The 26,864-nt window shown below is 40.8% G+C and overlaps 1 protein-coding gene across 3 annotated transcripts; it reads right to left on the reverse strand.

Moving 5' to 3' along the window:
• Positions 1-1,698: 1,698 nt before the first annotated feature.
• Positions 1,699-26,864, reverse strand: slc45a2 (solute carrier family 45 member 2). Of its 3 annotated transcripts, none has more exons than XM_078162066.1 (8): positions 24,024-26,864; positions 20,987-21,358; positions 18,549-18,725; positions 10,700-11,070; positions 8,434-8,577; positions 7,474-7,597; positions 5,853-6,058; positions 1,699-1,988 (listed from the first exon to the last, which is right to left on the reverse strand). In XM_078162066.1, the coding sequence occupies exons 2-8, from the start codon at positions 21,330-21,332 to the stop codon at positions 1,767-1,769; spliced, it is 1,590 nt and encodes a 529-aa protein (XP_078018192.1). In that variant the 5' UTR covers positions 21,333-21,358; positions 24,024-26,864; the 3' UTR covers positions 1,699-1,766. The 3 variants fall into 3 exon arrangements, with proteins under 3 accessions (XP_078018192.1, XP_033502227.1, XP_033502226.1); XM_033646336.2 differs by having other exon boundaries at positions 20,987-21,436; XM_033646335.2 differs by lacking the exon at positions 24,024-26,864 and having other exon boundaries at positions 20,987-24,010.

Raw genomic sequence — 26,864 nt, forward strand, 5'->3', positions numbered from 1 at the left:
CTTAACTTGAGTAAAAGTAGCAAAACCACACTGTAAAAAATACTCTGTCAGTAAAAGTTCTGCTTCCAAAATATAACTTAAGGAAATGTATGCAAGTATTATCAGAGAAATATATGGTTTGATACTACTGATGAATTAATGTATGAACAGTTTTCTATTTGCTAGTCTAATCAGTAATAATGAATTGCATCATATTCTGTACGTAAAGTCTTAAAGGGACAGCTCACCCCAAAATGAAATATACATATTTTTCCTCTTACCTGTAGTGCTATTTATCAGTCTAGATTGTTTTGGTGCGAGTTGCCGAGTGTTATTGTGTAGTGTAGATATCGGCTGTAGAGACATCTGCCTTCTCTCCAGTATAATGGAACTAGATGGCACTCAGCTTGTGGTGCTCAAAGCCCCAATGCATTTGAAAAACTCAACAGCATTGTCTCTTTCCAGAAATCATGTCCAGTTACTCAAGATAATCCACAGAGCAGTTTTGTGCAAGAACTATTTTCTGCCTACTAACCTGCACATGCCAACCATATCACCATGCAGAAGGAAGCATGCATCTACTCATGGATGGGAGGCACGTGTTCGTAGTTGCACAAGATGTAGACATTAATGGCATCCTTCTCAACTGAACAGTAATGTCACCTAACCAAGCGCCAACCTGCAGGGCTGAAAAATGAAGCAAATGCAAAAGTGCTAAAAACTGCAGTTCCTTGAATGGCCACTTGAGGCTGACTCTAGAAGCCAGTCAATCCCCATAGACCCCCATGTTAAAATGTCCAGTTTCACAGCAGAAATAAATATATTTAAAGCCTGACAAAATGGTTTTGGTCTCCAAAGCTGATTTCCCCCTTCATGACGGGGGTGAATTTCTATATAACACTCCTGTTTACATTTTATTAAGGTTTAAAATCAAGCATATTTAAGGGCATTGCTGCTTTGAGTGACATCTGCTGATAGTGTCCTTGGCTTTGCAGTCAGATTCATTCCTCACTCCTCCACAACTTCATCCTGTGGTACAAATGTGGTGACGACTGGCTCCAAACACCAAGATGGTGACAACCGAAATGCTGAACTCGAGCCTTCAGAATGGCAGTCCACAAACCAATAGGTGACATCATGACATCTATGCAGCTAGCTTAGTGATGCTAGGTGCACTAGAGGTAGCATCTAAATACTTCTTCCACCGCTTGACATGGAGAGTGGTATTGATTTTCCCATCTAACTCAAGGGTGCAGCTCTCTGTAAGATGGCAAATAAGTGCATGTTCCAAAATGTCAAACTATATTTGGCCTCCTGCACCACACAACACAAGAAAAAGACACTGAACTAGACAACCCAATGTGGCCAGGGGTACTATGTCTCTGTTCAGCCAATGTGGAGATCTCAAAGTCTACAGCCAAGAAAACTGTCTTGCCCACAAATCTGAGGACGGAGGTTTCAGGGTGTAATCAGTAGGCTATAAGCTGTAGGTGGGTGATTTTAACATACCGACCCAGGGAAACATATATCAAACATTTAGGGACAAACATTGCTGAGAACATAAAACCCTTTGTAAAGTCTCCTTATTGTATCATATTGACAGGATATTAAGCTATTAAGCTGGGCAACTCTGGGACCCTGGGAACGCTCCTTATGTCTGTGCCACCCCCACATGAAAACTATGATGAACCCCACAAAGAGTCATGAATCAAAGGCATGTTCAGGATATAATAAAGAATCTGTATTTATTAAAACAATATCATTAAAATACTTTTATATAAGCAGAATTAGTCCACATTTCTAATAAAGAGAGCAATGAAGATGCAGCCGAGCAGGGACACGGTCGAGGCCGAGAGAACCACCACGATTACACTTCCTGCCATGTTGACCAGAGCGCCGAGACCTGCACCCACGATGATCTGAGCCAGCTGGACCATGCAGGTGAGGGCGGCACAGTCCACCCCGGTGCCTCGCTGACTTCCATTGCTTCCTCCCAGCTTCATGAGTTCCTGGAGAGGAGGAAGGAAGGAGGGGAAAAAAGAGAGCAATATTAGATGTCATCAATTCCTGTATGACAGGAAATGTCCGGGGCAGAAAGCAATAAATAGTTGGGTCAAAAGATTGAGCTCTGAGAACTATCAAGAGACAACCTCATATTTTTGTTTTCTATTAGATCTGTGTTTTCATGATAACTAAAGCTCTCTTCAGCCACCTCAAACATTTGATGCTGAATTTCATCACCAGCTCACTTGATTCAACGTAATGAGGTATTGACTGAGCATGCCAGGGCACGTCAAAACAAACAAAAGTGTTTTTCTACCAGCAAATTATTTTTGAGCGTCTGTCTCAGGAGAACATGTTGTATTTTATTTTTTTAGAGAGTACGCTTGTTTGGATGATTCAGTCTGCAGCAGTATTATTACCGCTGCTAATTTTAAGATACAATGTTGTGATGGAACCAATTTCGTTCAAAATTACAATTGAAACGTGCTCACTCACTAATTCAGCAAAACCAAAAGGTATATTTTATCCAAAGTCCTTAAACTGAAATTGAAAATATTTTTTTTCTTCCAGATGTGTACGCTTCCATCAGTTTATAATACGGTCTCTTAAATGGCAGCGTCCAGTGTGTAGGATTTAGGGGGATATATTGGCAGAAATGGAATATAAATATGTTTTTAGTGTATAATCACCTGAAAATAAGAATCATGTCATTGTTAGCATTGAATGAGCCATTTATGTCTACAGAGGGAGCTGGTCCTCGCCTATGGAGATCGCCATGTTTCTACAGTAGCCCAGAACAAACCAAACTTTGGCTCTAGATTGGGCCATTCACATTTTCGTAATTTTGCATCGGCCACCATAGTTAGCAGCCCCTGCACAACAAGCAGCATTGGAAAAACACTGATTTTTAATATGAAATTGATTTATTCCATGTTTTTCTGGTTTAAGTGAGGAAGTGACCTCGGCCAACAATTCCGCTCCCGGTAGAAACCTCTTGAACATTTGGGTCTTAATTTATCAGACAAAAAGGCTGACACACATCTGCAGGTGTCAGGCTAAGAGCCCATCTACGAAGTGGCGAACAGCATCGGAAAAACACTGATTTTTAACATGAAATTGAATTATTCAGTGTTTTTACTGGTTTTATTCACCTGGTCTGTTGTGGCCTGTCTGTAATGGCCCAAAGCATAGGAGAAACACTGATTTGTGACGTGAAACTGCTTTATTCAGTATTTTTACTGGTTTTAATCACCAGTTTGGAGAGGCAGAGACTTCTGTGAATAATTCAGCTCCCAGTAAAAAAACCTCCTGATTAATGTAGAAGCTTCGGCTGGTTACAGTCTGCAATCCTCACTGCTAGACGCCCTTAAATCCCCCTAAATCTTCACTATTTCAGCAGGCTGTCAAAAACCTGGTCAAAACATTTGGTAAAACCTCACTTGAGCTTAACATTATAAAGACAAAAGAGCTATGCTGTGGGGGCAGAGAGAGATCATCATCATCATCATCATCATCATCATCATCATCATCACCTTTTTTCCAACTGCTTAGTACCCAGAGTCAGCCAGTAGAGCAGGTTCAGTCTTTTTAATACCTCGGAACAGAGATAGACACCTGTCTGTCCTTTTTACAGCACACTGACTCTCACAAATCCATTCTCACCTTCAAGATTTTATCCTGGTAACAACTCCCTCACCATGAAACACAAAACAAAACTCTCTCGCATAACTTATCAGGCCAGCAAAATAGTCTGTCTGTCTGTCTGTCTGTCTGTCTGTCTGTCTGTCTATCTATCTATCTATCCATCCATCCATCCATCCATCCATCCATCCAGGTAGGATCCACATTTCCTGGAAAACTCTACCACAGGTCTACAAGTTCAAGTGTATGTTCCTTGAGGGAATACTATCCAGGATTGATGGTTACTGTTTGAAAGTGAAAGTAAAATCAAACCCCAGATTTACAGTTGTTTGGCATTTCAAGTCGTTATATTTGCATTTTTGTGGTGCTGTGTCTCTTCGATGATTGCTGCTTACGGTCTGGTGCCTAGTCACTACCTTTTAATGAAGCCCTGACCTCACCTGAGTGCTATGGGAGTACCATAGAGGGCAGAGTCTCCGCAGATAAATACACAGCTACACACTTCTAGTGGGCCATAAGTGATGATTCAGAGGCATTACTTCTGCGTCAGTTTATACATTGTTTTCTAGGAGAATCTTGCATAGTATACCGTTAATATCATGAGCACAACAGTTACAGTGAAGCACTTGTTGGCAATAAAATTCTTGGATCTCAGGCTCCCTCCAACAATGCCAATTAAATATGTATCAAAGAAAATCACTCATGTAAAAAACAAAATAAGACTCTGACACATAAAATAGTGCAGATGTTAAATATATAACACATCATACAAAATCAATGGAAACAGGGATGTAGTAATGTATATGCATTACAAGAAGTAGGTGAGTTCTGAATCTGACTTTGTACTTGACTGATAGGCCATTACTGTTATTTGATACATTTTAGTTGCTTTACCGTTTTATTGTTTATTTTTAGATACCAGAACTTCCTGGAAATCAGTATTGATGTTAAGTGGGTTATCCTGTTGTAATAAAGCAAATTAAAGAAACACTGAAACAATTCTACAGATGAATGTCATTTAAGTCTTCACAGCGAGTACTATTCAGCCTGTTAAAAGAGTTCAATAATGTCCTCTGTGGCTCTGGATGGAGCTCTCCAAGGTTATCTCAGATGTGGCTTGAGATTTCAAATGTACAAGAGAAAGGATGTGATACAGTCTGGAAGTGAGGATGTTATCAGGCAGGGAAGGTCTAGTGACAGACTCAATTCAGTTTTATTATTTGAAGTGTAGGATTCAGGGTTTTCTCAGCTTTACTCTTAATAATGACTTGTCTGGTTTCAAATTAACCTTTCTATATCTAATCTGTCTCTTCTGAGTCAGGCCGCATTACAGAATTAAAATATAAAGTCAAGTCTTTAATATGAATGTGCGCTCACTTATTCAAATCAGTTACGATGTTCCTTTTCATTCAGGTGTCAATGTCCAGATTTAGCACAAAGAGAAAATGGTTAGAAATAAAGGCTCTGCAACTAGCAGTTGTTTTCACTCTCAATTAATCTGCAGACTATTTTCCTTATTAATTGATTATTTGACTTTTCCATGAAGCTGTGAAAAATGCAGATTAAAGGTAATTTCCCTCAGCCCAAAGTATTGTTTAATCTGTCTTGTTTTTCCCGACCAACAGTGCCCAAAACTAAGGATATTCAGGTTATTATCATGTATGTCAAAGAAAAGACTCAAATGCTCACATAGGAAAACCTAGAACCAGCAAATGCTTGGTGTTTTTGCTTAAAAATAACTATAATAGCCGAGTAATTTCCTGTTAAACAACAAATAAATTATTCGACAAATCCTTGCGGCTCATTTAGAAATGGTTTTAGAATTGCCCACATGACTTGTATTAATGTATGTCGATATTGTTTAATTGTATAATGTTTGTGAATGTATAGCTTTTTTTTGGCTGCTGAATTTATAAGATTTTATGTTGGGAAAGGAGCCCTCTGAGGTTCTCGGGGAGGCAGGTCTGAGGGCGCCTCAGACTGCATGTGCACCCTTGACGCACCTGTTGATAATAAGTTGAATGACACTTGTTATTGATGAATAGTCAAAAGGATTCAGCCATGAAACTGAAGAATGACTGCACGCTAAAGAAAACTGAATAGAAGCGCCAATTTTGACACTGAAAACTGAATAGAAGAAACATCCTAATCCAACATCCCAAAATGTTATTTTCTTCTACTTATTTGCATCTTAACACTGAAAAACATTTCTCCTGCCAGCCCAGTACCTCCTCTTCTCGCTGATACTCCGCTATCAGGTTAAACGGGATGGTGTAGAGCGTGCTGGACATGACGCCGAACACGCTGCAGAGGATCAGTGTGGCGATGATGTTGGGGAAGAGGCCGATCAGGCTGGTGCCCATGCCGAATACAAAGTAGCCCATAAAGTATAATCCTTTCAGGCCGATGTACGGGAGCAGGAAACGCTGCACATCTGAAAACACACACATTATTACAGAGGAGATCAATTTTACTTGGATTATGGGACAATTTGCTTCGTCATTCATGGTATTGCACCTCTAAAAGATATAAAACCCTCCACAGTATGCACAGCCTGGTCTCAATCCCAGGTGATAAAATACCAACGCTTTGCCACACCCCTCGGCGTCTGATACAGCTGCACATGGCTCCCTATAGCATCTACATAAGACGCACTGGGCTTTCAGCTAAAACCTGAGTAAACCCGTCAAAAATTCTAAATGGGTCCCTTTGTATTTCCTGTTGCAATGTTTTCCAGTGTATGTGAGTGACATCAGCTGACAGGAAGTAAACATAGACCCAAGCTGTTGCCAAGCATGCAATTCTGGTGAAACAGTCTATAAAGAGTGACAAAGTCTGCATACAGAGGAGGTCGAGGTAGGTGGGTCAGACAAACACAGGACTTGCACCCAGGAGACAGCTGTTGGTGTAGCATGTGAAATGAATATTGACTTCATTTAAAGTAATGTTATGTAACTTACGTAGGTACGTCATGTTCATGTCCTTTCGTTGCCTTTTTTTCCTAAGAGTGCTCTGCCTGGTCCCTCCCCTGTTGTGCCATGATTGGCTGCTACTATCTCTAACCTTGACCTCTTTGCCCTAACCCTAACCACCTCTGAACTTGACATCTCGACCTGAATGAGTTCTAGCTAATCGAAGCAAATAGTTCCAGCCAATTACCTCACAGTTAGGTGGGACTGGATGGAACACTCTTATGAAAAAAAAATAATGCACTTATGTAACATTTTCACTGGGATCTTTTTTCTAAACCTAACTGAGTAGTTTGGATGCCCTTACCTAAAATTTGTTTCACCTTGGAGACAGCTGTGTGTTTCATACAGACACTAAATTATGCTTTGTGCGTCAGTATCAGACGAGGGGGCGACAACCTATCTTTTAATTCAGAGCAGCAATGTAAAAAAACAACATATCAAAAGACCATTTTCTCAGCATCCAGACTATAAATAGAGTCAGTTTCACAGTGGGAGGTACAGTGATACCAGCACTATGTGGCTGAACTTTGCTTTACATGTAGCACATTATTTTTCTCTCTTTCACATATTATACTTATTTTTACATGGCTACTGCTGTAGCAGACCTACTTGAATTGAATGAAACATTGGCTCAGCATACCTCTAGGGAAACGTGTTTCTTTTGTGCAGCTAATGAATGGCTGCGGCACACTACAGCCTGTAATCCCAACATAAAACAAAGGAGGAGGCGGTAATTGCTGACTGTTATCCATTTCCTGCAAAACCTTGACAAGTTGCCGTTCACAGCTGAGCTAATGATGTCAGTGCAGGACACAGTGTTACTAATGGATGCTGGCTGCTGTGAAATAAACACACAAATACTCTTTGAGTTACTTACAGGAGTAGAGAGCAGAGGACACAGCGTTGATGCACAGCCCCCAGCAGCCCACTTCTACTCCTCTCTCATATGTGGCATAAGCTGTGGAGTTATGATCTGCATAAGGATCTCCATTGTACACAATCTGAATAACAAAGAGAGAAATCATGTCAAAGTGAGAGTGTTAAAAATATACGCTCAGTGTTTTCAGTAGAGAAGCCAAAGCACAAAGTTTCACTGATACAGATATCTAATGTTGGCCATGCTCATTATTCAAGCTTTTATGTTTTCTTTCCTTTCAACACTCAACAGGAAGCCACTGACTATGCATTTCTCTGCAAATTTTCCCGCAACAGTCAAAACCCCTTTAAAAGATATTCAGATTACAATGATATAACACAGATTAAAAAGAACACACATTTGAGACACTGCAAGTTGAGAATTATTGGCTTTTTTGCTTTATATAAGACTGAAATGATGATTAAATTATCAAAACAGATCATGTTGAAATTCCTGCTAATTAACTTCCTAATGGTTCCTAATTCAGCACTAAATTTGCAGTCACACAACTTTATCTTACATAGGATATTGTGCGGTCCCCAAACCTGACATAAAATGCATGCATTATTTTTCAATCATCCATAGTCCATTTCAATACCTTTCACTTTCAATGGCTTATGTTCATTTGTAAAATTGGCTTAGTCTTTACGTTTATGTTGCCGTCTCAATAGATAACTTGGCAGTTTAATGTGGACGTGAAATGGAAAAGCCATGTCGCCCAATGCCAGCTGGGAGAGGCTCCAGCGCCCCCACAACCCCTGACAGGATAAGCGGTTTTGGAAAATGTCATGAGTATTGTGTGAAGTGACATCTGCTACACAATGGGACCAATCACTGCAGTTTGGTTCAGGTGTACCACACTGATCAGAAAATAAAACACACCTGTACGGCATTCACATGCAGATATTCATTAGACAATACCTGTCCCATAAAATCAGTGAAGAAGAGCATGTTGCAGAGGAAAGCCGTCCATCCCAGCAGGTGACTGACACACAGACAGCGGTAGTGGCTTGGCATGTTGATGATAGCTTTCATCATTGATCTGAATGTCATCCTCTTCTGGGCCTGCAGATACACACAGACATCACAGACATCAGCGCCAACAGCTACAACACTGACAGGATTAATGAAATAAAATAAAACAGATTGTCCTCTCATAGGACTCATTACTCCCTGGTGTATCATTGCTAGTGGTGTTTAAGTGTCCATTCAAAAGCTTCGAAAATAGAAATAGACATCTGCACCATGAAGACGTTAAGGACTCTGCTCAAGGGTTAGAGACAAGAGATGATGGAAGACAACGAGGCATATGACTAAAAGATAATACCATTAAAAGAAATATTAGGATTATGATGAACACTTCAAAAGCATTAAGTATGACCTGATATGACATCGCAATTGTTTGCTTTTATAAAATAAAAAGCTTGCACCAGTAATAACTTTAAAAAAGTATTTATAATAGGAAACTTTCACTTAGACACATACTGTATACTCACTAATGTGCTTAAAGAAACAAAGGAAGGACAAGACAAAGCAATTAGAGCCAAGATAAGGATCATAAAAGCATGAGATTTTAGACATAATTAATCAAACATCAAAGCGAGGCTACAAAAGTGAGTTTTAAAAAGAAGATGATACAAACTCTGCTGACAGATCCCTTTTCTTCTCATCAAGAAACATTAAACAGAGACTCAGCTAGAGGGGCCTGAAGGCTGGATTGATGTTCAGAGTTTCAGAGAAGATTCATCAATACTCAGTACATAATATAGAGAAGGATTTCACATGGACATTTTATGTTACGCAGGACATATTCACATTAAACTCATCCTCATAAGGTTGTTTGAAGAGTTTCCTCTGCAGAGCATGGCCTAATTAACTATTTGAACCAGAGCACCATCGGGAATATTGACTTATGAATATTCCTGTAAGGGACTGGCCGAGTGCTTGAGGGAGAGTAGTGTTCACCTGGTGTACGTTTTACTGTAATTTACAGCGGACAACAGGCTGGTTTTGATAAGGTTGTGAAATTTGAACGCATACAAAAATAAAGTCAAATCAGACAATAATACAAACAATCTAACTGATCAAGGCAGCGGTAGACCAGCAGCTCCCGTGTTCAGTGAGGTAAAATTACTGTTTTTGTCAATTGAGTCTGGCATTAAAGACTGCAAACATAAGTTTTACTTTCAGATCAGTTCCCCATCGGAAAGGGTTGTCTGTTCAGGAAGCACTGAGCAAAGGACTGGATAAATGAGACTTCGATATTGAGACTTTGACTTTGATTTTTCTTTGATTTTGATTTTTTTTTCCCCTCCAACAACAAAAACACATGGTTAGGTTTAGGAAAAAAGAACAGAGGGTTTGGCTCTAGAATCTTACAGGATGCAAACACCGCTCTCTTGGGTGAAAGTCGGTGTTTGTTAGACTGATCCACCACCCCTCCTGCCCACCCTAGTTGGACTTTTGCCACCTTCTTTTGTCCTTGTCCTGTCACGTTTCCCCCTTACACCACTGGGCGCCATTAAACTTTAGCGGCAACCAGCCATATATCATGCTGAAATTAAAGGATGCCTTTTTCTGTTGGTTTCTGACGCTGCAAGTCACTGCCCAAGCGCCAGATTTTGATAACTTCAGAGTGAGACCAGGCTCTCTTAATTCCAAGTTTTCTCCATTTTGGGACTTTTAGTCCACTGTAGAGGCACGAGAGAAAATCCAGGTTTTCATCACAAATTCAACATGACAGAGTGTGAGTAACTGATATACAAATTTGGGGGTGATTTGGGGGTGAAGTATTCCCTTAAGCAGCTTCTATCCTTATCTTTTAAACAGGAATCTCCTCCTACAGACAGACTAAAATTAGTTCAGAATCAATTAAGACAATGTGCTCTGTTATTCAGCATGAACACTTTACCTTTCAGCGTCTGCTGCTGCCAGCCAAACCACTCAAACCTTTTATGTTAAAATATATAAACCATGTTTACAATGTTTCATAAGTTTCAATAAAGGCAACTTTCTATCTTTCACCACCACTTTGTTTCCAATAGAACTGATATTAGGATTAGATTACAAATCCATTTTCTCTAAATAGCTACATTAAATTCTCCCTGTGAACATGAGCATGAATGGATACATAAATCAAATCAGTATTCCACATTATTTTACCACATGTATCCTGCACACCACATACCTCCTTGTTTGGCTGCTTAGCACTGGAGGTCACTGAATTGGCCTCCCCAAGAGCAGAGAATGACCTAGGCCTGAGGTCTGGAACAGATGCTGGAACTACAGGTGAGACTGGCTCTTTATTAGCCAGTGCGCCATATCCATTGCTGTGGGAACCCAGTAGACGAAGGGCACTGGGAGGTGAGGGGTCAAATGTGGACGGATCCTTGCCAAGGGGTTGCTCTGGGATGCTGAAGAGATGCACAGTGAGGAAGATGCTCCAGGTCAATGCTGAGAAGAAATAGATGACTTGGTACTCGGAGCCCAGCAGCTGACCCATTATTGAGTGGCCCCAGTCCATGGCTCCCACCAGGTAGCCAAATGCTCCACCCAGACCTGAAATACACAGCAGCAAAGGTAAAAACACACTAGGCAAAGAAGTGCAGTTGTTTGAAAGTACCATACACCCTCAAATTATACTAGAACCCTCCAGCATATTTATGTCCCTTTGAGAGAGCTGTGGGTGCTAAAGTGGTTAAACCTGCAATAACTGATTTTTTTGGCCACAAAAGGACAGAAGATCTATAAAGTAAATATGGCAAACTTGTTGAAAAACAGTTGCTTTTTTTCCAGGGCTGTCAAATGATACAGTGCAGTCAGGAACACTTTAGTCAGTTAGTCAGCAGCAGCAAAGATTCCCTCAGGAACAGAGCAGCATCACTGACAAACAGAAATGACAATGATAAGTCAGACACAGCATGAAAAGGTGAAGCTGGGGTGGAGGCAGGTTGCAAAGTGGCTTGCTGAGGAAGCAGCAACAGTTGGCAGGCCGGAGCAGTTTAAATAGGGCACCCTGAATGAGATTCTTCAATTGGTTGCATAGAAACGAATCATGTGATCTATCAGCTGACTCCCTTCCATCAGTCAGCTGCTCCATCAGTTGATTGGGCTGTTTGAGATCAGCTGATGTAGCTGGGATGTGAGCTGAGCCTGACATCGTATCCTGCCTGAACTAACGCTATGCTCAATTTTTAAAACCGTGATTAATCGCTGAATTTCAATAGTTATTCGCGATTAATTGCATGTTTAAAAAATTCCATTATTTTGCATTTCAAAACAGTTTTGAATTCCATATTAACAAGGTAAAGCAATTCCAAGTTACAATACCAGAGTGTCTTAATTGGGAATCAAATAAATGCAAAGAAATGTACTTTATGATCTTCACTTTTAAATTTATTTCTTCAAATCAGTGCTGCAGTGCGACAACAGTGAGGTCTTGAAACCATGACAACATGCCAACCTGAGGATGTCCCTTAGACCTGAGTATTCTGTGATGTTGACTAGTCAGTTGCCACCAGTTTAGCAAGTGCTGTGGTTAACTTCTTTGATGTAGTTACATCTACAGGTCTGGGGCACTTGGCGCACTCTAAAATCATGCTTTGCTGGTTTGGTGATGCCTGTTGACAGCAAGTCTGATGAGCTGCACCTGCATGCTAAGCTCGTAGGTGGAAGCTCAAACTGAAAGTACTTCACTGGTATTTAAATTCTGTTTGACACAAGGTGTGTGTTACTTTCAACTTGTCAACTGAGGCGTCTGGGAGTTTTTTAAAGTGAAATGAGCCATTCAAAAGCACAGTGGTGTCGTTATTTTTCCATCACTACAGGAAGCTGCTGCGAGGGTTGACTAAGATGTGTCAAAGGGATAGCAATATTAATTTTAACTTTTCCGTGCTATCGCTTTGTTCATGGATGGATTACTGAGCAGGTCTATGGGGCACAGGCCGAGGGCCCAAAGTGTCAAGGAGGCCCCCTGGCCTTCACTTGCAAATTGTCAAATGTCAAATTAACACGTACCGATTAGGGGGAGACTCAAAATGACCACAAAGAGAAACAAAACAACAACAAAAAAGCACAAAATTACCTCAAAGAGACACAACACAACCACAAGGAGACACAACAAAAAGATGCATACCAACTACAAAGAAACTCAAAACCATCACAAACTCTGTGTCTTGCTCCAATGTAGGAAAGGTGGTGGAGCCCTTTGTATATCTGTGCACAGGCGCCTGTTGTCCTATAATCCACCCAAGGCTTTCTCGTGCTCTCATATTGTTGATGTTTGCTACAGTCAATCTACTGTTCTCTGCCACTGACCATGAAAAAAAGGTGTTGTCATGTTATAGCTTGTTATAGTTATCTTTTAAATTAAAAAGAAAGGTTTTTTGCCCTCAATGTCAATTTTTCCCCGTGTAATTGAAAATGGTTTTGATTGTTACTGTATTGAAGTTAGAAATTCCAGTTGTGACAACGCTATAGTGTACAATGTTCTTTTTAAAGCTTTATTGGTTGAAAGCCATTGAAATGGCACTGTGTATCAAGGAGGGTAATACTTATATACTCAGATATTACTAGTCAGGTATTAAACTGGAACATGTTAATCATTAAACGTATTGTAAAAGAAAAAAGCAAACGATTAAATAAAAAAAAATGTACTTGGTTGGTTGAGTGACGGACTGACTGACTCTGGCTCCCAAAACAGACATAAAAGCTTTTCACTGTTGGTTACCTGAAATGGAGGCTATTTTTCTACATTAAACAGCTGGCAGGTAAAGTAATAACCACTTCAGGAGTCACACTTAATGTGTGTCTGCATTACTCAAGCATCGCTGTTTGTGTGCTCCATCAATCACTCCTCTCTGATTCAAGACTGTTCTCCCCTTTTCCTTCTGTGCCATTTATGTCACCTCAGGTGTGTTTGTGCCACAGCAGTAACTTGTTTTTAAGCACAGTTTGAAAGAACAAAGCAGAAATATCGCTGTGGCTCAACTGTGGCCGGTGCCAAAAATATACACAGAGAGATTGAAATGTAACAGGATGATGTTTAATGTGAGCAAGGTGCACTTCAAATGGGATATCTGATATCTATTAAACTGAAGCAGTTTCACATTATAGATGACAAAGTTGTTTTTTGGGAGGATGCACAAGCTCACAGAGGGAGGCCTAAATAGTCTGCGTACATTAATGGGAGTAACCTAAATGACAAATTTCAAAAGTTTGTCTTTATTGCAAACAAGGGTGTAAAGCCCTGCAAGCAGAACTGTGAGGCTGTGATACACCATTTCAGTTTAGTGAAGAGGTATTTAGTACATGTACAGACATCTTTGACACTCAATCTAAACGAACTGTCTGATTAAGACCCCCTAAAGTTCAACCCTGTTCATTTCCAGGGGACGGGGGGCTGGCTAGCGATGTGAAAAAAGCTGTAGTTACATTATCATGCAGGAGAAAATCAATATTGTACTGTACTGGGATTTCTCTCTTATCTACAGTATGTCCTTGGCCTCCGGGATACATAAGCAAACAAAAGTGCTACTTGGCTCATGTTATGTTGGAGGGAGGGAAGGTTGCTTATTTCCACAATGTTTGCAAATGTATAAGCTACTCACAAGATGAAATGGCAGGGGATCGTCAAAGTCATGGGCTTCATCCTCTTAGCGCCATGAATGTCTGCACCAAATTTCAAGGCAAACCTAATCAATAGATGTTGAAATATTTCTGTTTGAACCAAAGTGGCTGACTGATCGATTGATCCACCAACTGACAGACCTACATTGCCATCCATAGAGCCACACAGCTAAAAAAAAGTGTAAAGTCGAGATGAAATGAAAAATGCTTTTTGATTATTTTAGATCACATTGCTGGACATTGTGTGCACCTATTTAACAACACATGCAAAATACATCTACTACTACTACTATTATAATTTGTTAGTATTCTAAAATCAAAATTCAATCTGTTTTCTCTCTGTGAAACAAAATATGACGTGCTTACATAAGACAGTTCCAAACAATTTCAACCAATAATATCAGAGGAGGGAGAAAAATTGATACAGCATAACATCGTATCATTACATTGACGCCACATATCTATTTATCTATTACAGAAATTATTAATATTACAAATACAAATTAAACTTTTGGTAGCCTACTAGAATAATATAATCAATTGCTTTTTCAGTCCAATACATACATTTTGCTGCATTAAAACTGAAGTGAGACAAACAGACTGAACACTTTATTTAATTATCTCTGATAAAACAGGTGTCGACAAAGTTTTCCTTTGGGGACACAATTTGTAATAATTTGTCACAATATATAGCAATATATTTTATCTCAATACTCAGCATATTGCAACATGTTTAAAATGGAATTCATATTGTATTGTGACTGGACGGGGCCTCTAATGGTTCCCAGCCCTAACATCCAGCAAAAGCGTGGTGTTGGTAGGTCTTTGTTTCCCCAAAATGCTGTGGTTATGGGCCGTGGGCTAGAATTTATTCACTTTTTTAAATTCACATTATGTGCAAGGTATTTTACAGTGGACTGTTTTAGCAACTGATGTTACATGGAGCATACACTGGGCTTCATCTCTCTGTCCCTGATGGATACCACTATCCCCTTGGCGTTACACTGCCGGGGCCTCACTGCTGTGACACACCCACCTTTCAACAATTCAACTTTTGTTTTCATTTTAATTTTCTTTTTTTGGCATATGAATTATGCTCAAAATATGAGTGTAGGGAGGTGAAGAGAGAGTCTGAAAACACAACTGTACAAAACTGTATTTTTTCTTCCTAAAAAAACAAACACAACAAGAATCGCTGTGTTTTTGTTACCTTAGAATGACACATTTATATCAACATAGGTACGGGTCCTCATCCACAAATTCTACCATGTTGCACTGCCATGTGTCTACAGAGGCCCAGAACAGACAAGCCAAACACTAGCTCTAGAAAGGGCCACTCATGTTATCGTATTGGCCACCATAGTTAGCAGCCCCTCCGCAATGAGTAGAGCAGCGTTGAAGAAATGCAAATTTTAGCGTGAAACTGCTGTATTGAGTATTTTTATTGGTTTAAATCAGCGGATGTGTTTGTTTTGGAGAAGAGGAGACCCCTGTGGATAATTCCGCTCATGGTAAGAACCTCCTAAACAATAAACACTGAAGGAATCCAAACTGGGAATAAATCTTGGCACATAGAAGAAGTTTCAGTTGGTTGTAATCTGCAATCCTCACCACTAGATGCCACTAAATCCTATGAACTGCTCCTTTAATGGATGTGAAGAGGCAACCAGAAGGTGTTAGGAGACAGAGACAATGTGATAATGAAAGAAACAAAATTTAAGAGGCGCTGGATTATTTACACAATATCATCATGAGTTATTATAAACATGATATTAATATTTCATTTCTAAACGATTATCGTCAATACCAGTATATCGCAACACCCCTAGGTCAGAGTATATGATTAGAAAGCTCACCCAGAAAGGAACATGAACCACAGAGAACCACACAACAATCCCCTCGACTCCCTCCTCCTCAAACCTCACATACCAGTGGTGGCAGGGGCGTCTAGGAAGTCATGTGCCTGGCCTCTGTCTCTCTCAGCCCAGACCCATGACTGCAGCACATGACTAGCTCAGGGCTGGATTACTGCGGGACTAGCGTGCTCACACCACCCCGTGCCTGCTGACAGCTGAGTGCACCACTGATGCTCACACCCAAAACATCATCTCCCCCCATGGCAGTGCTTAAAAAGAATATTTGCTTAATCCTGTATATTATTAGACTCATTATGAACATATTTTGTAAGGTTACGGTGGTTTACAGATTAGGTTTGAAAGAAAAATGATACCTAAATACTGTATATCTCTCATGTATGCTGTATAAGGTAGTAAAGGATGCTATCTTCAGCTGTGTAACCCTAACCATTGTCAAACCTGTATGTGGAAGATGCTCCTGCAGCCTGGTAGCACTCTTGATTCTCCCTTTAAAAAGTTTAGTAAAGTACGATTGTGAACTTCAGAGACACTTAACTACGTCTAAACTTGCCACCATGACAGTACAAGTGGCGAATATATTCATCCATTGAGCAAAATCTTGGTGATCTGAAGGTGAAGTGCAAATTGGTTTATCCATCAACAAAACGTTACAAAACATGAAAGCACATCTGTGTCAGAGTGTCCAAGGAACATACAATCAGACGTTTTGGAACGGCAATGAAAGATGTCTCGCTCTGACCTGAAACACTATGTTCAAACACTCACAAATCCCTCAGAGAGAAAAAAGAGTGCCACATGAAACTTAGTCTGTAATTCCCCAAGAGAGTTATAAAAGAAGGAAGCATTTGGTTGCATTATAAGCGGATAAAACCAAAAAGGGGATATTTTTCACATGGGGACATTGTATTGGCAGGATATCAGTGATGAATTAATGAAACAATTATCAAGATTTGTCTGTGTGTTCATTCGGATGTGTGCTTTTTTATTTTTAATCTGGTTATATTTTAAGATTTAAGATCTTTTGGATAACATTTAGTGTCACAACTACCGAAATTTTGCACCAAGGTAAATATGCATTGGCATAATGGGACGCAACACTGCTAATTTACACATTCAGCTGAAATGGAGCAACACCACCCTTCATTTGGAGTCATGTTTATGTTCATCTGATGAATGTAAGCCCAATAGTCACTCTCTTTTAGTGTCTACCAACAGTTTTTAGCAGCTAAATGCTCCACTGTGTTGACCAGCTAGTTTCCAACTGTGTTTGCCTGTAGTGTGGGGCTAAGTAGGTATGCAGGATATTGGATTTTTTGCTCATATTCGATATGCAGATGTGTAACAACTCATTTGACTGATAACTGATATTGATATATCCACTCTTCTGTAGAGGAATTAACATAATATTATGCATGCATATTCTTCTCGTGATCGTCCATCAGCAGATGGAGACATGAAATACAGTGCTCTTCAATGTATCTAAAATTCATTCATTGTGCAAAATAAAAAAAAGCATGTTGGCCGATTCTGATTTTAAAGCCAATATTGTCTAATACCGATGATGTGCTGATATGATCGTGCATCCCTAGTGCTGAGCAGGTTGTGTGCAGAGCGTTTTTGGCTGAAAACAGCTGCCTGCTGCAACTGAAAAACAACACTGATGAGAGCAGTGAGAGTAAACCAAAACAATTCAGGTTGTATGTCATAAAACTAAGCTAAAACACACTAAAATATATTTATTAACAGGACTACTACTTTATATTTCCTTATCTTATGTTTCCACACTCTTGGGCACTCAAATAAAATGGTGGACAGTAAATAAGGTGCATTATGTCTTCAATAAGTACTGATTTAAGACACAGCCACAGAAGTTACACTTGAAGTGAGACTTTGAGTCTTCTCATCAGCGTGAGGTTGCTAGGCACCCAGCAGGAAAAAGTCCAGTAAACAGTCTGGCACATAGCCCCCACGCAGAACAACAATCTGTCATTATAAATGCTGATTTTTAAACAAACAAGCAACAATTTGTTAATGAGTGCACTTTAAAGATGCTCGTAGGCAGATTTCTTTAAATATGGATGGAGACAGATGAACTGTTTCCAGTCTTTATGCAAAGCTCCATGATAATCATCTCCATGATATTTATCTTCTCATCTAACACTGGGCAAGGAAGTCTCATTAAAACATTTTTACATACACACTTATCAAAAGACAGACATTCAGTTTTGCTGAACGTGCAAACAACACACAGATAGCAACACAGTTCAGTGTGTGCTGCTTCACCCACTAGTATCACACCAGTGACCAGATCCAGTTTAGATCACTGCCACACAGCACTGGTATGTGTTATGTGAGCTATTGCTGCCAAAACTCTCATTAAAAGCAAATCCATCAAGATACACACTAGAAACAGCCAGCAAGGACAGTTTTATGACAGAAATAAGGACTATATTGGAGCAAATACAACAGCAGTGTGTGTGTGTGTGTGTGTGTGTGTGTGTGTGTGTTTATGTGCTTGTCAGAATTACAAACCTGTGAGTAGAGCATGGTAGTGCAGACCTCTTTCCTTGTCTTGATGTGAACACACATCAAACAGGTAGGCCTTGATGGGCCCGTCGATGAAGTCTGCAGCGAAATCAAACAGCACGACTCCAAACATCACCAAGACTATGGCCCATATACTCCTCACCGACCTGTCGATGACCAGTGCTGCAGAACAGAACAAAAACACCTCATCACTCATCAGACACTGCAGCCAATGATAAAAAGAACAACATAATAGTACCCATAGGCATAGATTTTGGGGGGGAAGCAGTGGACACCACCCCCTCAGTATTTAGAATATGTGCAGTTTTCCTCCCTCAATAAAAACATGAGCAAAAAGATAAATAAAGGCATTTCCACCACACATTGATGCAGAAAAGGTGAAAACTGATGCCTAAAAATCACTAGAATGCAGGAAATATTTGTTTGATGCTCAAAAGAAGAAGGACCCCAAACCCCCACTTTCAGATGTGTCCCCAGAAATGTTGAAACGAAACCTACACTCTCGATTGTACCTTCTTTACTTTACTTAAAGTGTCAAAAAGACAAATCCCACAGCAACAGCACACTTGGAGCTTGTCAAAAAATGAAAACAATGAGAAACTTTGTTTTTCCATGAAAACCAATTATGTCTGACAGGTAACAATTTTACTTTAAACCTGGCTGTTTGATCATAAAACCCAGTCTTGTTTTGTGCTCTCTTCAAAGGGAATGAAAAGATATTATGAGCAAAACACATGTGATTTAAAGGTAACAAACTGGATTTTACATTTTACATGAACAGAACATTACACTAAACTAACTTTTCTGCAGCTATTAAGTCAAAAAAACAAAAAAAAAAACCATTTAAAATTGAGAGCACAATTCACCATAAATATTAGACCGAGGGTGGTTACAACAATGCAAACATTATGTAATACATATTCCTGTGGCATTCACTACAACCCTGAGAAATGTGGAAAGGTAATCAGCTTATCCTGCGTGCTTAGGAAGAAAGAATACTTCATAGTGAGTATGATGATTATAATAAAGCCCAGAGCCTTTTTAAAAGAAACACAATCAACAATCACAGTGTTCAACAAAGAAAAATGACTTCAAACAAGCTGATTTTGATTTTCCTTTGACCTCAGCTCCAGATTTGAAATAAGGATCCTGCACTTTGAGCCCCAGCTAATATACATACATACTGTGTTGCTATTTCTCTTGTTAAATTGTATGTTTCATCAAAAAAGAGACCCGTCAGCCCAGGGTAGCAAACATTCCCTCAAACTTTACTGGTGTATTGTGTTTGCTGAGTGAGTATTTGCTAAAATGCACAGCAGACTGTAGCAATTTCTGCAGTAGTCATGATAATTACTCTAATTAGCCTCCAATCAAAAGATATGATTAAGGTATTGAGGATGAAGCTCCATCATTAACAGTTTTCCAGGGCCAACTGTGAATATCAGAGTGAGTGAAACTATCAGTGAATATGCACTTAACCCCCACACTGATCCTATTCAGTGAGGAACAATACAGCAGCACTGTAACGCTCAGCAGTGAATCAGTGCATGTGGCTCCAAAGGTCATAGATTCTTCTGTGAGGAGAAACTGCTCGTGATGCTGCCTGCCGGATTCTCAGGAAACACTCCGGGTTGTTTAAATGTTATCAGTAGTTTTACTCTTTCAAACAAAATGTGCAGTGAGATTCTCAGTCATGACTTGTCACCTGTCTTTGCCAGCGGGCACTGGCGCAGGACCACCCTAACAAGGTACATGTTTAACTTCAGTCACAAGTTAAGAATGTGAGCCTCTCAGGACCTTACGCCTACAGATTTAAGATGTTAAAACTTTCTTGATTGATGTGTCACTTTCTTCCAAAAATGCTTGAGTGAGCAGATACTGATACAGTTTGGAGCCTGAGTCTGCAAAAGCCCAAGAGATAAGAGAAAGCTTTGACAGTAAAAAATTAAAGTTCTAATCAGTATACCAGGGTGAGAATAATCTAATTATACCATAAGCATATATGGCAGGTGACAGCTGATGTTCTTTGAGGGACAACAAAGACATTCCTAAAAAAATGGAAGTTAGTGCTCATATCTAGAAACAATAAGATACAACCTTATGTTTGCCTTTCATATGCTAGGTTTTACGAGATGAGTCACGATTATTCCTCTGCGTATTTCCAAGCATGAGTACGCATTAGTTACGAGTTCAAGGTGATGTCAGATTCCAATAGTTTGCTTTACAATATTAGTGTTTCTCTGATGGAGAGAGCTGATTATTCATTCTCTTTTATTCCTTCTGAATCAAAGGCACAGATGTCCCCAGAACAGGGATTCACTTTCTGATGTGACAAGACTAAAAATACATCCGTATCTCCCCCTCTCACTGTCTGACTCTCCTTCACGTATCCCCTTTCTCAAATCCTCCCGCCCATCCCTCACCTGAGATGACAGCATCTCCATTCAGAAACAGGGTGATTCCCAGCAGCATAAGGACACCAAGGGTCAGGATGTAAGGCCTCCGTCGGCCCCATGATGAGCGGCAGTAGTCGCTGGCCGAGCCGATGATGGGCTGGAGCAGAAAGCCCAGGATGGGGCTTATCAGCCACACCAAGCTGTACAGGCTGCGGGGCAGGCCCACGCTCAGAAGTACCGGTGTGACGAACGCTGCCTCCACCGCGTAGCAGAATTCCCTTCCAAACATGACCATGCCATGGAGGATAAGGCGGCCCCGTGAGCGCCTGGGGGGCTCCACGGCTCCGAACACAGCACCTTCCCCACTGTCCATGTAGTCCTCTTTGGAGCCTGTAAAGTCTGTTGGGTACAAAGAAGTGGTGATGTGTTTGCCAGGCTCAGGGAGCCGGCAGGGTTGGGGCCTTGCAGACTGGTCCTCTGATAAAAGGGTCATGGTAGAGAGAGGGTAGAGAGGGGTGGGTGGAGAAAGGGAGAAGGAGAGGGAGAATGACAAGGGAGTGAAGAGAAGATTCAGATGAAGAGAGACAAAGAGTATGGTAGTGTCTCGGCCCGCGAAATGATGGATAAATGGCCAAATGCCAAATCCTTGCACCGGTGCTCAGCTTGAACTAATCCTCCTCTCTACTGCATAGTTGAGCAATGAGTCCAAGATCCACACAGCTTTACTTTACATGTGAAGGTCTGCCTCTGGGTCTGAGCAGAGCAGAGTGGCACTCATTGAAGAACAGAGAGAGAGGGGAGGAGAGAAAGAAGTGGGTGTATTTAAGAGATTACTGTATGTTTCTTCCCCTTCTTCAGTCTTGAAAGGTATACTACGTAGGATTTTCCTCAAGAACAATGTAAAGACTCACAAAAAAGTAATCCTCCTCTATCATAGCTTATGACCCTCTAGAAGTGTGTGGTGGTGTTTCTGCAGAGACTCTACACTCTTCTTACTTTCTTTGTATTTTGTGTTTAGGAAGTTTGTGGGCGTATAGCCCCAAGCAAATAACAGGGAGCAAGTGAGGTCTGGACTTTATAAAAAGGTAGGACAAGGTGCTAGACAGTAAGGGACATGTATCCAAGAGACCGCTAGAAAAATTCTCGGACACAGTGCAGAAGAAGTGGAAATATAGCGAGAATTGAAATGCCAATCGGATAAAGCTTGTTCCAAAAGCGAGAGTGAATCTGGAGTTGACTTTCACTTTAACTTTCGCTGAAGGTGAGTAGGTATAGCTCTAGCTGGAGACCACCCACACCAGCTACATGACTTGCCCACCATACCTACATGATCAGCCCCCTTCAGTACTTGGTCCAGAGGCAGAAGCCTTGAAGAAAGTGCTAAGATAATGTTTAGCTTGCTATGAAGTGTTAGGGTTAAAAGAGAGGTGGTTAAAGTCAGGGTTAGGGTATAAGGGTAAGGGGTATATCTTGTTACTTATAAGGTGAATCACATCTTGGTGTATAAAGTGGATTATTCCTTTGTTTGGCCTAATTTATTCAGTACAATGTCGCATTGTAACAGGATTCATAAAACCGTAGTGTTGGTGGATTTATCTTGTACGGTTGGTGGGCGCAGTTTGTAAGGGCATGTCGTGTAGGCTTCAAATCGCATGTGGCTGCAGCTGCACGTCTCACTGAAGGAGACAATGGGGATGGGGATGAAGAGCAATGCGAAGTTGGCCTGTTTTTTTGTTGGACAGGTAGGTGCAGCTAGCTTGCTAAAATATTGGCTTTTTCATTAAAACTAAATCAATATTCTTCAAAGTCAAAGTCAGCTTTATTGTCAATTCTTACAATGTTAGCTTGCAGTACAGAAGCTGTGTGGGGAGGAGAGGCCAAGTTTGAATGTCAAAGGACCAGACCATACCATCACTGACCCATCGCCAAACAAGTCATGCTGGATGTTACAGGCAGCATAAGGTTCATTACACCTGTCCCATGTGCTCAGTGTGAACCTGCTCTCATCTATGAAGAGAACAGGGCACCAATGGCAGACCTGCCAATTCTGGTGTTCTCTGGTGAATGCCAATGCATGGTGCTGGGCTGTGAGCACAGGTCCCACTAGAGGACGTCAGGCCATCATGCCACCCTGGTGGAGTCTGTTTCTGACAGTTTGGTCAGAAACATGCACACCAGTAGCCTGCCGGAGGTCATTTTGTAGGGCTCTGGCAGTGCTCCTCCTGTTCCTCCTCACACAAAAGTCTCCACCAAAGCAGGAGAAACTGATTCACAATCACTTGTGCTTTCTGAATGGACACATTGATATCCCAGAAGTGTATTTGACTTGGTGTTATACTGTGACCATTATGTGTTCCCTTCATTTTTTGAGCAGTGTATTTATTTCTTAGCTACTCTTCTTAAAGTCGAGAGGCAGGTGCCACCAGAATCAATTCATTTAAAAGTTTATTTAAAAAATAGCTCTGCTATGCCTCAGTACAGCCCCACAGAGCTGCTAGCACAGCTGTAGACGTAAGGTGAAGAATACGGAGATGATCCACCTCAGTCTCCACAGCTCCATAATTAAAAGGTTGCTGGTAAAAATTGGAAAGTGACTTGAAGTTAAAAAGGACCAGATTTACGGAAAAATTGAAATTCACTACAGTCTAATTTTGAGTAATATTTGGAGGGAATGATAAAATGGTATTTTCTAGTGTATGTGTGTTTGTGTGAATACTTTTTCTTTCCTTTCATTTGGAGTGTAAAAGGAAACTCTTTCTTGACTAGATCTGACTCCTCAGGGCTCCTGGAAAGACAGCCAATCCACTTCAATAAATTTTAACAGCCTGTACTGAGTAGTAGTTGAGTCATCAGATCATCATGCGCTACTTCAAACAGAATAGTAATTTTTGCCTTTGGAATGAGAGATAAAGACATACCCCTCCGGCAATGGGGATGTTGTATTTAAATATGAGTTTTCATCTTTCTTTAACAAACTGAAGGAAAAAGCAATCACAACTTGTGACAGAAAATATTTTGAAAATCACAGTTTTTTCGTCTCTTGCTGGAATCATATTCATCGTACCTCTTAGAATCGGTGTGCTGATCTGTGACTAACTTCCTGCACTCAAGCTGAGGTGAAGCCAGTGATAACATAATGTTGTTGTGACCTTAGCTCAGCATTCAGGAAGACATTTTTGACCAATCCTTCACTGTGAACTTCATTCCGGCCTAAAAACTGATAGTTATCAGCTTCCTTGAAAGGTCTGGTGGAGGTCCAGTGTCCGGACTTTCTCAGAATCAGCAGGCCGACCCTGTAAATCACAAGAGCATCATTAAGACTGAAACAGTGTGTGAGCAATAAGAGATACAAAACACTCTTTGTCTTTCATTCTCTTGAACCTACATCTTTGTTACATCACATTGCTTAAACACTTTTCTCTTCTGTGTGGTCACCTGTTTTTCTGGCAGTAGTCTGGTCCCACTGTGTTGAATGATCAATTTTCTGCCCGTATATCCTTATTAAAAACTACCAGATTAATCTTGGTAGTGCAAATCAGTGACGGTGTGACAGGACAGCTTGGAGGGATGAGCTACTTTGTACTGGTCCAATCTACAAAGTCTGATTGGTGTGAACCTTTTTATTACAGGTGAGCAAGAATAATAACCACAGTGTACCTGTACTGAAAAGACAGACAGAGAAAAGACCAAAATGACCTGTCTTCAGTGATGGACAGTGTGTAACTGCACAAGTTTTGTACTTTACTCATTATTATTTTCCATTTTATGACACTTTATATTTCTACCCGCTACATTTTGTTAGGCAAATCCATGACAGTAGCAATGGATATAGAATATAACCAGCCCGATCCTTTAAGAAACATTTTAGTCCAGGCAGACTTTTTTACACCCTTGTGTATTGCGTTTTTTACACAAAGGAGGACAGAAAAGCAGCATCCTGAAAATTAATTGGCTAATTGTTTCAACATGCCAGACAACAAAGAACCTGATAAATTGCCATGCCCGGGTGTTAATACAATACATCTGTCTATGCCAAAATACAAAGGCCTAAGGAAGGCTTCCAGGCTACCAGCACAAAGGCATATAATATGCAGTCACAGGCAGTAGACAAGCCTCTGTTCAGAGAAAGTTTTACCCCCCAGGCCTGTCTGTAAATGTGCGTGATTCAACAACAACCTCTGCAAATTTTGCTCTACCTTTCTCTTCATTAAGTTGGATCGTGAGCTGCTTTGATACTGCTCTCAAACGTGACAGTAGTATCAAACTTGTCATCTACCTCTTAGTTAAAGAGCAATTAAGCGTTTCCCAAAATGTCAAAGTTAACAAACGTCCAGGCATGACGTCACACTGGGGCTAGATGGTGCTATAACCATGTTACGAATCTTTGTAGCCCCTGTTAAGCCCCCTTTTGCATTTTAGTATTTTTAAATGAAGATAAATAAGTTCATATCCAGCCTGTCACCAGTCTGATCCTTGAATGTGTGCTCGTGCCACATGTGCACCCTGTGACAGTGGCTCCCAACTGGAGGGTCACATTCCAAAGTGGGTCACAGGTCCATTCAGAATGCACTGCAAGCGACTCCACTAGCTCAACGTCATGGCAAAACACAAGTGTGATGCTGTATTAAACTGTGTGAACCTTACACTAATGACTAAGGAGAAATTTGGACCTTGTGGCCGGACCAGCTGGGAACAACGGCCCTATGACATGTGTATGAGTTGACTGGGGGTGTCTGGTGTGTATTCACTATGTTGCCAAAAAACAGATGAGAAGATTGTTTCCTGTCATATTAGTATGTTACATATGAGGCTTCAGCCAGAGGGCTCTTAGCTTAGCTTAGCTTAGCAAGAGACTGGAAATAGGGTAGGCTGACCAAACGTCCTCTTTTGCCCGGACGTGTCCACTTTTCACGTCCTGTCCGGGGCGTCCGAGGGGTGTTTATAAATTGATGATAATGTCTGGTTTTCCTTTCCAAACCCGACAGTCATTCTGTTTTGTTATGTCCGAAACCGAACTGAGCCCGACATTATTTAATTACTAAAGCACTGAGTTTGTGTCACACAGTTGTTATGGTTACAGGCTATTTAACAGGCTGGGCATGCGCTGTGGGTGCTCTGCAGAGAGGGAGATCTCCGTGTTTGAGACAGGAGCGGGCGGCGGGAGGTCCGAGGCTTCCAGCAAGGGGAGAGGGACAAATATAACAAAATGAGATAAAATAGGAAAACTTGTCTCCCTCTTTTATTTTATTTTCAGCGTTTAATCAAGGCGGAGGTGGGCTGCGGGAGGTCCGAAGCTTTCAGCGAGGGGAGAGGGAGAAATATAACAAAATAAGATAAAATAGGAAAACTTGTCTCCCTCTTTTATTTTATTTTCAGCGTTTAATCAAGGCGGAGGTGGGCCGCGGGAGGTCTGAGGCTTCCAGCGAGGGGAGAGGGAGAAATATAACAAAATAAGATAAAATAGGAAAACTTGTCTCCCTCTTTTATTTTATTTTCAGCGTTTAATCAAGGCGGAGGTGGGCCGCGGGAGGTCCGAGGCTTCCAGCGAGGGGAGAGGGAGAAATATAACAAAATAAGATAAAATAGGAAAACTTGTCTCCCTCTTTTATTTTATTTTCAGCGTTTAATCAAGGCGGAGGTGGGCGGCGGAAGGTCCGAGGCTTTCAGCGAGGGGAGAGGTAGAAACAAACAGCCAATGTGTGTGTGTGTTCTGTTCAGGTGTTGTCACGTAAATAACAGTCCCCAAGCAATAAACAGGACAGACAATAGGATTTTATTTATTTTTACACTATATTTTCACTGAAAGCTGACCGAATCCGACCCGAGCCCGAATACAATTTATACATTTTTGACCGAACCCGGCCCGACCCGTCGGGTAGGCCTACCGTCAGGACCCGTCGGGCTC

The sequence above is a fragment of the Epinephelus lanceolatus genome, chromosome 19 (assembly GCF_041903045.1).
Source record: "Epinephelus lanceolatus isolate andai-2023 chromosome 19, ASM4190304v1, whole genome shotgun sequence".
Taxonomy (NCBI): Eukaryota; Metazoa; Chordata; class Actinopteri; order Perciformes; family Serranidae; genus Epinephelus; species Epinephelus lanceolatus.